Here is a 12,378-nt window from a genome sequence, read left to right as displayed (position 1 = left end):
AGAGGGTATTATGGAGGGAGAGAAATAGTGGATACGGAAATGTCCCAGACCGTCGCCAGAAAGTCTTACAGACAAACAGCACCCCATGTCCTCCCCAGGCAAGGAAAGTCCTCTAACTGAAAGAGAACCGAATCGCACGCATGGCCTGGAAGGTGTTAATGCAACCATCGGGGCAAGATAGATGAACAAGTGGGACGGGGCACCCACACGGAACTATTGGCAGAACTTTTAAACTTCAGATCTATTCTAAGGAGGAGAGTAGCAAGCCACTATAACCTCAACAATGCTCCTACTCCCTCCCCCTACTCCCTTCTGTATTTACGACCCTCTCCCATCCAGAGATACGGTCCATAAGTGCGGAGAGCGCGCTGGGATATGCGACCACCATTCCTCGCATATGTAGGGGGACGCACCTCCCTTTGGGTAGTTCAATTTAGCATGTGAATAAGGCAATGGGACCGTCTGGAACACCTCAGCCCGTTGCCTTGACACCGAGAGGTCGATACCAGATCGTATTATATATCCACGGACAGCTGCACATGTGCTCCTACACCCTATGTGTTACCGCGGGCCTGGCTTTATTGAACACAGGCGCTGCATACTCGCCTAATCAGAAATCACCACCATGCCGGCACTGGAGAGCACAAGTCACACTGCAAGTCATCATGGGAAAGCCCAGTAAGATGGGAGTGGGAGAGAAGTGCTTCCCCGTGCAAGGTTTAGAACCCAGGAGAATTGATCTCAAGACCCCAGACTATGACAAGATGATCATGATTCTGGCACAAACTGGCTATTTAAAAATGCATAATGAATTGATTTACTACCACGGGTCATGTTCAACCATGGGAGACCCGTTGACATGTCCCTCGACCCAACAGAGAAAACTGAAAACAAGACGGAGACTACCTGCCATAACTCATATAAGGAGGACTCGAGTCCACCACAACCACCTATAACTCCATGCAAGCTGAGGTGTGGCGCATCAAAAAATTCCCCACTGTCCTGGACTCAAAACCGAAAACTGATTGTGAAAAAATACAGCTTTGTAAAAATTTCATTGAGGGGATTTGGCCCACCAGCGGCTGCGCCCCTCAAAAACAATACCCTAATATCGCGCCAAAAGAAAAAGGCCGGCAGCCATCTGAAACACAGATACAGCAAACAGTATCCGGACCTCAGAACAGCAGGCCCTCATTCGAAAGAGAGAGCTACTCCCCTTTTAACTACTCCGTCTGGCCAGTTCCAAGCAGATGGCAAATCTTTTTGGCGTTTAAACACTATTGGACCTATAGCCGTTAACAAAGACACAATCCCTAGTGCCCCTAATGTAGCACGATATGACTCAGGTAAACTTCAAGAAGGTTCAAGGCTACTTCAAGGTATTTCTCAAGTCATTGATCTGGCTAAAACTGCTTCTTTGCTATCCCATTGCACCCAGACTCATCTCACAGGATAGATTTGCCTTCATAGGTCAAGGGGCGCAGCAATCCGCGCTTCCCTACCGTCTACCACAGGGGATTTTCACAATAGTCCAAGCTATAGCTCACAAAATGCGATAAGCACACATGCTGGATCTCCTTAAGCCCCACAAGATCGGTCCCTGTGTTTCGCGTATTGCTAATTTATTTATTAATTGTGCTCTGGAGCGAAACTGAGGCAGCACAGGTACAACGGATAATCTGAAAACGTTGATGGCCGAGCTCTAATCAAGAGACTCGGTTTACAAGTTAGCTTAGCACAAAAGCCAGTTGGTCAGTCTCAAGTGACTATCTAGGCAGTGTGTTATAGGAAAGGAAGGGAAGGCGGAAGAAACGAAAAGTAAGAGCGCGCCGCGTAGCACAACTGCCAGCTACCTACCGATCGCCGACCCCATCTCTCTAGCGAGTCTTGTTGGAGGAAGTGTTAAATTTCTAAAGACGTCACGATTTCTAAATGTTATGCTGGAGATGAGCACGCCTCGTGAACGCCTTAGGGAATAAAGGAGTAAAAGTGGAGTTGGGGGTCAGAAGCGCAAAAGCGAGGCTCTAAGGTCTTAACAAAAAGCCCGGACAGCCTCCTGCGTCTGGCGTACTATCCCAGATGAGTTCCCAGCCGTTCGTAATTCGACAAGCTCCCGGCTACTGAGCACCTGGCATTTAGCAGCTAACTCTCCTCCAAAAGAATGAAGAAGATAAACTGGTACCGTCACCGGCACGGTACCAAACGAATCTAGAAATGCTACAGCAGAAATGAATTCGATTCCCTGGGAGAGGGGAATGTTTTTGGGCACGTCGGTCTGTGGGCAGTCCATCTTTTGCCAAGCCCTCTACACATGACGGCTCCTCTAACAGACCTCGCGAAAGTACCAACGCATCCCTTTTTAAAGTGTACGACTTCTGTCGAGGACAACTGTGTTGGTGGCAAGGGCGCAACACGCGCAGCATGCTCAGTGGACCCGCACATGAATAAACAGAGGAAGTTCACCACCTGAGACCGGCCGGTCACTAGACCGTGACCACTTGACCATCGACGCTCTAAATCTGAAAAAAGGGAGTATAACCTGACTGCCTCCAGGTACATTAGAGCAAAGAATAGCCCGATACGGTCCAACCGCCTTGGAAGAACAGATAACCATTGGATACCGAGGGAATAGGCCACCGTGGTGGTTAACGACCAGATCGGGAGCTCCATGGAGCCGGTGCTTAAAGCATTACAGGAAAATTAAATTAGTCGCGAGGCAAATCAACTTAAGAAGAGGAAATACTACAGGGATATTTGGATCATGGGTCAGCCCAGCATGCTGAACTCCATGCCATATATCAGGTACTACAGCAATATAAGAACAACCCCAGACCTGTGTTTATCTACGCAGATAGTGATTTCTGTGTCAAGGGAATACAATACTGGATGCATGACTGGGAAAGAAATGGGTGGAAGGCAGCAGTTGAGAAAAGCATTTCGTATGTAGAGGAGCGGAAATGGATTTACCAATGGGTAACAACATCCTGGCTGTTTAAAAATCAGGCATGTAAAGGCACATAGCAAACAGAACACCTCAGAGGCTTTTTGGAATAATAAAGTAGATAGTACAGCACGGCAGTATGATATAGATATAGTAGCAACTAGAAGTCAGGCAGGAAAGGTAATGGGGGATCCGCTGTCAATTGATGAATTTGTTAATAACGATAACTGTTTAAATTCCCCAAACAGAACCCCAGGAAAGAAAGAAAAACAGGAACTGGTTAATGTTGCACATCAGTTCATGCATGAGGGAGCGGAAGGGACGCTAAGCAGGCTAAGAGAGGTAGCCCAGTGGAAAGGTATGGAAGATGATGTTAAAACTTGGGTTCAAAAATTGCATCAGGTGTGCTCAGGATAAAGCCCGGCCACCACATTACCAGCCCCTTATGCACCAGAGACGAGTAGGTCCCTGGCATAGAATACAAATTGATTACATAGACAAATTGCCATGGAGCAAAGAGGGATTCCAGCACCTACTGGTAATCATAGATGCCTTCTCTGGTTGGGTAGAGGCATTCCCCACTAGAAGAAACACCACCACAGAAGCTGCAAAAAAATTATTTACTGAGGTGGTCTGTCGTTATGGAACTACTGAGATAATAGATTCAGACAATGGAGGAGCATTTGTAGGGGAAATGTTTACTAGCTTATTGCAAGCCTTAGGTATTAAACAAAAAATTCACATCCCCTATCGCCCTCAATCATCAGGGCAAGTAGAGCGCATGAATCACACTATTAAAGAAGCCCTAAGGAAGGTGGTAAGTAATACTGGGAAAAATTGGCCAGAGAAGCTGCCTCTAATTCTGGCTGCAATCCGCAGTAGCAACCGGCTGAAAACAAAAATCCAGCCATTTCAAATTCTATTTGGGCAGTCGATAAAACTTGTGATTGATCCCACACAGATGGGTTTAGGATTGGGGGAAATAGATGTGGTAACACCACAACATGATTATTTTCAGCGGCTCAAACAATTACAGGAGGACAAATTAACCTTGCAATACCGGATTAATGAGGCCATTGATAAAATAAATAACAGACTCCATAAGCAGAAAGCTGGTAACTCCCAGCTCTGGGAGCCTGGAGATCTGGTCATGTATTTAAAATTGGGTAAAAGGAAGCACAATTTGGAATCTAAATGGATAAGTCCATATTCTATTGTGGACCAGCTCAGCCCTTTGGTGTACAGGATAGATAAAGAGGGCAAGCTAAAATGGGCTCATATCTCGCAACTAAAATTGTTTTCTTAAGCTACAGATACCGACATCACTAACAAACCCAAACCAGCAGATGGCGCTCAAGGCATGGAGCGTTTGGATTCCAGTAACTTTGATGATAATTCATGCGCTGGAAATAGAACAACAACTGGACCCACAATGGGGAATTCAATGGTATAACTGGACCAGCTGGGACACACCACAGGAAATACCAGTAACCAACAACACGCTGCAGGGGATCTTCGCACTCGTATCGGTCCAAGTCTGGGTACACATTACTCCTGGTGATTATGAATGCACCTATGCTGTGTCAGCCCCATGGGACTCTAGGTGGGGCTCCAACCCCTCCTGTAAACCTGGCCACCCTGGAACTCAAACCATACCCCCTTTTAAACCAGAGCCAACAGAAACAAGAACAATAATGATCTGGGTAAATGAGACTATTCCTGTTGGAAATGTAACCTTTCTAATTATGAATGGCCCAGATCCAGATACTGTGAGCTTCCCCCACTTACTCCGAAGACAACCCTGTATTCGGGTGCAAGTGGCCCCCATGATTTATACCCTACATGTCACCATGAGCTGGAATAAAAACAACTTGGCTGAGGTGAAGCCCGAGTGTGCCCCATACAGTTCCCCCATATTTGATGCATGGTACCGGGCATTATTACAAGAACATATTTCTGGAAGAACTAGAAGTGTAGCTGACACCATAATGGGGGGAATAGGAACAGGAACTAGAGCCCTGAACTCTACAGACCTTGAAGCATTAAGAAATAAAGTTAGTGCCGTGGAAACCCTGCACTACTCAATAACTGAGGGGCAGGAACACCAAATTGCTCAGTTAGTGCAAACAGATATAAATACTGTAGATCTACAATGGTACACATGGCAGCATATAAATCATACTTTCTGGGCAGAATATGCTACCAAGAGAGAGATCGCAGATAAAACTGCCATGGCTCTGTGGTGCTCAGAACAACAAATCCTTTCCATAATGTTGATGGAGAGGGAAATGGACTGGGTACGGGCCCAGGATATGATGGTCCTAGCCCCTTTATTAACACGCCATCAAAGTAATCTATTTACACCATATATTGCTGGATGGTACAAACCATTACATTCTTACCTTAATGTACAACAACTGAGCGGAAGTATTTCAGTCCAAGTGCTAAGAGCCCGAGATGCACAGATAACTACAGTACTTTGGCCATTCTCAGCACTGCCAGTAATCCAAGGACAACATATTTGGGCTCCCCGGCTAGCTGGAACATACATGAATGCTAAAGGGGATATAGTAGACCATAGAGGGTGTGAGGAGTGGTCCCCACAACAATGGGTGTGCCACACACTTCCTGTCCTGGAGGAGCCATGCTCCCTCCAAAACAGAGACTTAGTTACATGTTTCTGAGATGAAATGGATAATTCCACCACCAAAGTATATTTTAATGGAAAGAATTGTGTCTGTGTTGTAGGTCTGGAACCTGTAATATGGCAAAACAAATTTCATTCAGATCCCCCGGTGCAAAAAAGGTATGTGTAATGTCTCCATACTACATACTCCTAAACTAGTATTCTATTTCCCAACATACAAAGAAAAAGAAATAGATATGGGGACCTTGGACCTGCAAAACCTTGACCCTGATTTCTCCTTAGGCATTAATTGGACAGGCCTATATGGATGGATGTACAATGACAAACAAATTAGTGAACTAACAAAATCCACTCGAGAGAAAATCCAAACCAGAAGTTTGGCCATCCTCCATGAGGGAGGAGAAACAGACAAAACAATTAAGTAACCACCACTGGTACGATGTGTTTACAGGTTGGTCACCCACCTGGTCAGCAGTCCTAAATATAATTTTCCATCCCATCATTGTTCTATTAGTAATCCTGACTGTTATGTTAGTTCTAATGCTCTGCATGTGCTGCTGGATAAAACAGATGTATTCCACATTGAAACCATATTCTGAAATCATAACCCAATACATAGCTTTAAAACAGAGATTTTAAATGGTGACCACTCAAGAATTGTTCTTGAGAGGTCAAAAGGGGGACAATGTAGAGAAATCTCTGTACTAACTATCTTTATAACGTTGCATTGTGTTATTTTGTATTAAGTATCTTTCTGTATTAGGTATCTTTATGACATTGCATCTTGCATGATGTTATTTTGTATTTCATATGACTTGGCATTGTGCCTCTCTCCTACAACTTTGTATTAGATCCCTATACAGGAAATTGGTAGAAAACTTTGTATCAAATGTTATAGCCCCTAAGGATAGCATAGTTAAAGTAAAAGAAACATGTGCCTTTTTTGCTAGAAGTAGAATAAGATCTTCCCCCCACTCTGTAATGAATTGCCCTATTGACTGAATGAGGTGTGAATGAGTGAGGCTTGGAAGACACCCACCTCCAGACAGTTACAACAGTTGAAGAGGGAATGGGAGCCAGAGCAAAGGACAATACAACTTGTCAAGTGGGCCCAATAAAGAAGGCAGACATATTGACGAGCCCTAGGATTTAGAAGCAAGCACCTTCTTTAGAAAACGCCCTCTGTTGAGCAGCATTGGGAACAACACCCAGAGAAAAGCAGCACAAAGACCGACACAGACCCAGATTTTGAATCTGGTCTGGATTTGCATAAGAGGGAAGCTGCTATAAATACGAGGTGTCTTGCAGAAGGACCCCGGGTCTTGTCTTGTCACCATCGGAGCATCGAACCGGATCGGCAGAAGCCCGGCTCCACCCCTCCCCCATCTAACTCACCTGGCCAGTGCAGTTAAGGGGAGCAACTAGTTGGTAACAACAGCAAGACGGAGTGTGTGTGTGTGTGAATGCATGACTGTGATATATATATATATATCATATGCATATCATAGAGTATTAATTAATACCTATATTACTAATAAATGTGGCGTTTTGCCTTAATCCCCCTGAAAAGATCCCGTATAGTACTTTGAGTACAACACCCACATCTTGAATACTGCGAGCAGTGTAGTCGCACCATCTTCCAAAAGATGTACTGGAATTTGAAAAGATTCAGAAAAGGGGAAAAAAAAATGATTAGGGGTATGGAACAACTTCTGTATGAGAAGAAATTAAAAACGTTGGGACTTTTCAGCTTGGAAAAGAGATGACTAAAGGGTATATGATAGAAGTCCACAAAATCATGACTGGTGTGGAGAAAGTAAATAAGGAAGTGTTATTTACTCCTTCTCATAACACAAGGACCAGGAATCACCAAATGAAATTAATAAGTAGCAGGTTTAAAACAAACAAAAGGAAGTGTTTCTTCATACAACACAGTCAACCTGTGGAACTCTTTACCAACAGATGTTGTGAAGGCCAAAATTTTAACAGGGTTCAAAAAAAGAACATGATAAATTCATGGCCATCAATGGCTATTAGCCAAGATGGTTTCCCTAAACTCTGTTTACCATAAGCTGCGAATGGGTGACAGGAGATGACTCATTTGATGATTACCTGTTCTGTTCATTTCCCTTGGGACACCTGGCATCGGTCACTCTTGAAAAACAGGATACTGGTCTAAATGGAGCTATGCTCTGACCCAGCACGGCCGTTCTTATGTACTAGGGAATCTAGCGAGGCCAGCGTAATGGGAAGGAGTAGGAAAATCTCTGGCTGTAGAGAACGCTGGGAAATTAGAAGCTATAATTCAGGACTAACAGACTCTAATTAGTCTGAAAAAGCAAATTGTGAAAAATAAGAATCGGAGACATGTGAGTTTGGGAATGAGGTTCTCAAAAATCCAAGGAGCTGCAGAGAAAAAATTGCTATTACATATGGAGATGGGGGAGCAAGACTCTCCATGTCTCAAGAATTTTCACTACCAACGTAAACCATTTTCACATGCTAGGGTGCAGTCCAGATCAGTAAGGAGTTGTGTTATCTCTAATGCTGTGTGAAATTCAGTGTTCTGCTTATGGAGCTACCTTGTCTGGATACTCCAAGCCAGCATTCAAGGACGCACTGAGTGTCTGTGTGATAAGTAACCCTGGAACGGCAGCTCTGACTCCAGCAGCCTGCTCGTTACACCCCAAGCACATTCTAGTCTGGGTGGTGAAGGCTCAGGGTTTGAAGAGAAGGGCAGGGGTAGGAAGCTTCTGTTTGTTATACTGGACCTAACTCCCAGTTTTTTTGAGCAAACCAGAGATATTTGACTCTGTGCGATACTGTTCCTGTGCTCTGTTCCAGAGACCTTCCCCTGCTGCGCAACACTTTGGATAGCGTGGTGTCACTGGCATATTGGGGTGAAGCTGAAACTGGACAGAGTAGAGATGGCATTGTGCGGCTTATGTGAACCTTATCTCTTCATTTCCCCTTCCAAGAACCGAGGGGACAGGAACCCTTACCCAGCGAGGTCACATTCTCATAGTTCTCCTGCATGACATCCCTGTAGAGGGCTCTCTGGGTGGGGTCCAGAAGAGCCCACTCTTCCCTGGTGAAATACACAGCCACCTCCTCAAAGGTCACCGGCCCCTGAAACAGCGAGAGTCCAACACTCAGTACCTGCTGCCCCACTCACAGCCCCCCTATACACGGGGGACAGGAGACAAACAGAAGCTCTGGGTGGCTTGCAGTCAACAGAGTCTGACCCCCACCCCACTCAGACCATCCAGAAAACACTAGGGTGAGGGGAAGAAAAGAGAGCCCCTTGTCTCTCCCAGCAGATGCATCACACACCTACTAGCCACAGACTGATACAGGAGATGGAGCCACTAGCAGGGTCCAGGAAGAGCTCCCTGGTAGGAAGTCCAACACTCTTCTCATTGTGAGGAGCTGGATATGAAGGGAGGGTAATCTCCCCTAAGCCTGACTAGTGGGTGCCCCCTTCATATCGCACAGCAGCGGCTGATTAGTCGGGTCAGGCTCCAGCACTGAATCTGGTCAGTTTTCCTAGCTCCACATAGCTGGGTTATTTTCTGTTCAACAAATTAGAACATTTCCACCTACAAACCTCATAGATCTGTTCCTAGATTCGAGGCTGCTTATTAAACAACTCCCACCAGGTTTGCCACAACCTGTCCTCCTCTCTTTCTCCACCCTCAGCATTTCCTGCCCTGCTCTAACCTGCAAACCAGACTGTGCAAACCTTCCCATCTCCGCTGTATTTGCTGTCCCTCTCCCTCCTGCAGGAACCCACCAGTAACCCCCACGAATAATCCCTACCTGAACTGGCGTCCCTGCAGCCATTTCTCTCCCCTGGCCCATGGGAGGATGGGATGAGCTGGAGCGAAACATGGAAGTCATTCTGTAACCTGTCTGGGTGAGGAGGACAATAGTGGAGGTTTCAGAACAGGCTTTAGTTAATTTCACATGACGATTCCCCCAGGCTCTCTCCCTGCAGACATCCTACATTCTGCCATGCGGGAAAATGCTCAACCTCTTTATTACAGTGCAGACCTCGCCTCTCCTGCCAGGCTAAGCCCACAGACACATTTTTAACTTCCCTTCTGCTTCCCCACATCGTGTAACTAATTCTCTGAACACAAGGCTAGAAAAAAGCAGAACCAAAGGAGTCACTTTCGACTATTCCCTCTGACTCTGACCCCATGGCAGCCACATCCCAGCAGGAGGGATATGGAGTCAAGAACTGGGTTTTCCTCTGTCTGATCCTCATCTTGTCCACAGGGAAATGATTCTACCCAGGGTGCAGTAATACATGTCTGGGCAGATTAGAGATCTGGAAATCTCTCTCCAAACTCTTCTCTCCCACGGTCCCCTTCAATCTCTCTTTCTCCTTCTATCTCCTTTTCCCTGTCCCTTCTCCCTGATCACCTGATAGGAAAGTCCCACTTCTGGGTTGTTTGCTTCCCCATGGCTGGATTTGCCCCTGAAATTGCTAATGGGAGGAGAAATGAGGTGGGGGGGCCGTTTGTGTAGAGTCATTTTAATGCCAGACCCCAGCATTTTCCCTTGGTTTCTTCCAGTTACCTGGAGTCTGTGTCTCAGAATTTAGTATTAACAGGGCTGCAGTTTTCAAGACGGGAGAAAAAGCAAAATCTGTGATTTCACCTCACAGTGTTTGATAAGCAGATAGAAAGCTATCACAGTGACTGGTCTGGCCGGGGAATGCCAGGTAGTGCTTGGAGCCAGGATTCTGGCACAAGCCGATCAGGGAGAAGGACCATGGTTAGTAGCAGCCCCCAGAACCCAGACTGCGGAGCCAGGGTCCCCCCCAGATATTCCCTGGGATGCAGCCCCCAGAGTCCCTGGCCAGGGACCCCCGATACACCTCAGAGCCCCACCAGCCAGAGAACCCCCACCAGACCTTCACTGCCAGGGGGGAACCCTTTGGGATTTCCAACTCCACCAAGAGCCCCCAGCAGCCAAGGACCCCGCACTGGGAACTCAGTCCCTCACTGTCTGCCTAGGACCCCTGCTTGCCCTCCATCGGGATATGCCCAGTCTGCCTGGGACTCCCTCCTCCCCTTAGCGGGACCCCCTGATGCTTTTCCATGGGACCTCTCACTCTGCTTGCCCAGCATCCCCTGACCTCATGTCGGGGATGCTCCCCCCCACACACACTTTGTGCTGGGCATGGCAATGATCCCAGAAGTCTGCGGGGGAATCCCAGACAGAGCCCCTGGCACAGCACCAGGCTCCCTCTAACCCCTCGCCCTCCCCAAAAGATGCTCACCCCCGCTGTTCCCCAACCAACAAACCCTCAGTGATACGCACCTCCAGGATCCATAGCCTCAGGGCTGGGCACATCAGAACCACTCCCCTCAAACCCCAAACCTCCAGAATCCACCAACCTGACCAGGGAGCCACCCTAGAGGAGGTACATTTTAGCACTGTGGGAAGCAACTCCTCAGGGAGACCATTTGTCATGGGGTTTGGGATACTTCTGAACCCATGCTTCACTCGGAGGGTAGGTCTACAGTAGCGGGGGAGTCGACCTAAGATACGCAACTTCAGCTACGCGAATAGTGGCGTATCTTAGGTAGATTTACCTGGCCGTGAGGACTGCGGCAAGTCGACCACTGCCACTCCCCCGGCGACTCCGATTCCATCTCGGTGGAGTTGCAGAGTCGACAGCAGAGCGATCAGGAATCAGTTTTATTGCGTCTACGCTAGATGCGATAAATTGATCCCAAATAGATTGATCTTTACCTGCCGATCCAGCGGGTAGTCTAGACATACTCAGAGAGAACATCCCGTGCCAGCTGGAGAAAAGAAAAGGGTCCAGCCAACTCTCCCATTACCAGCTGGGAACCACTGATCCCCCAAACAGGGGGAGGCCTCTGGCTTTGATGTGTATTAAATATGTGGCTGGTCTGTTTTATCAGCAAACATTTTTAAGAGAGATAAAGGAGGGAAGAAATGGTTCTCAAAGGAGAGGGGAAAGATCAACACTGGGAAATTGAACCCCCTGCAACAACCAGGATGGAGGACGACTCAGGACAGCAAATAAAATGGGCGGAAAAATCCTCCACGTTGGAGGAGATTTTAAATTGACATTTGAGAATTACGGAGAGAAGAGGGGGCGGAAATCGAAGGAGACCAGAGAGCTGATCGGGGGGGGGGGGGGGGCGAATCTCCCTGGATTTTATAGCCCGTGTGAGACACTGAGAGAGAAAAGGGGCAGAACTAGAGAGAATTTGTATCGGGGGCGAGAGGCAAGTGGCACAAACAGGGACAGGATCCAATTAACTCCCCTCCCCCCTTCCCCGCCAGCACTTCCCGCCCCCCCCGCCACCTTCCGCCCCCTGGGATCCTGGCGGCTGCCTAGAGACTAGTTCAACCCCCCCGGCCCCGGTGCACCTACGGTACCCTCACTGACTTCCTCCGGTCCCAAACTCGCGGTTCTCGCCTCCCTGCCAGCCCCAAGAACCCCTCCCCCCACCCCCCCCCCCGGGGACCCCCATCCCGGCGGGCGGGGCGGATCGCTGCACAGTCACTGGGGCGAGGCTTCTCCAGGCTCCCTGGGCAGAGCACTCCCCCCCCGGGTCTCTCACTCACTCCCCCCCCCGGGGTCTCTCACTCCCCCCCCCGGGGTCTCTCACTCACCAGGGGCTCGGGGGCGAGGGCTGCCCAGGGGCGGGGCCAGCTGGTGACCCCCCCGGCGGCCCCCCCGCACAGACCTGGGGAGAGCAGCGGCTCAGCCCGGGCCCGGCTCACACGGAGGCGGCAGGGA

General features: G+C 48.1%; 3 protein-coding genes across 6 annotated transcripts in view; 1 reads left to right on the top strand and 2 right to left on the bottom strand.

Annotated features, from left to right (window-relative positions):
- Positions 1-12,375, bottom strand: part of LOC116816605 (zinc finger protein 2-like) — a 181,381-nt gene extending 169,006 nt beyond the window's left edge. Inside the window, exon 1 of the mRNA XM_075070424.1 lies at positions 12,356-12,375. The gene's annotated coding sequence lies outside the window, so the exon portion shown is untranslated. The remainder of the gene's footprint in view (positions 1-12,355) is intronic.
- LOC116816480 (uncharacterized) overlaps positions 1-12,378 on the top strand; it is a 560,774-nt gene that overhangs the window by 112,040 nt on the left and 436,356 nt on the right. The gene's annotated exons all lie outside the window — the stretch shown is intronic.
- The window catches only part of LOC116821735 (uncharacterized), a 310,474-nt gene that overhangs the window by 72,217 nt on the left and 225,879 nt on the right, over positions 1-12,378 (bottom strand). For both annotated transcript variants that reach the window (XM_075070354.1, XM_075070355.1), the window contains exon 8: positions 8,591-8,717. In XM_075070354.1, the coding sequence (XP_074926455.1) occupies positions 8,591-8,717 (127 nt within the window). The remainder of the gene's footprint in view (positions 1-8,590; positions 8,718-12,378) is intronic.

The sequence above is a fragment of the Chelonoidis abingdonii genome, chromosome 11 (genome assembly GCF_003597395.2).
Source record: "Chelonoidis abingdonii isolate Lonesome George chromosome 11, CheloAbing_2.0, whole genome shotgun sequence".
In the NCBI taxonomy this organism is placed as follows: domain Eukaryota; kingdom Metazoa; phylum Chordata; order Testudines; family Testudinidae; genus Chelonoidis; species Chelonoidis abingdonii.
Note: the sequence above shows the minus strand (reverse complement) of the source record. Positions and strands in the feature narration are given on the sequence as shown.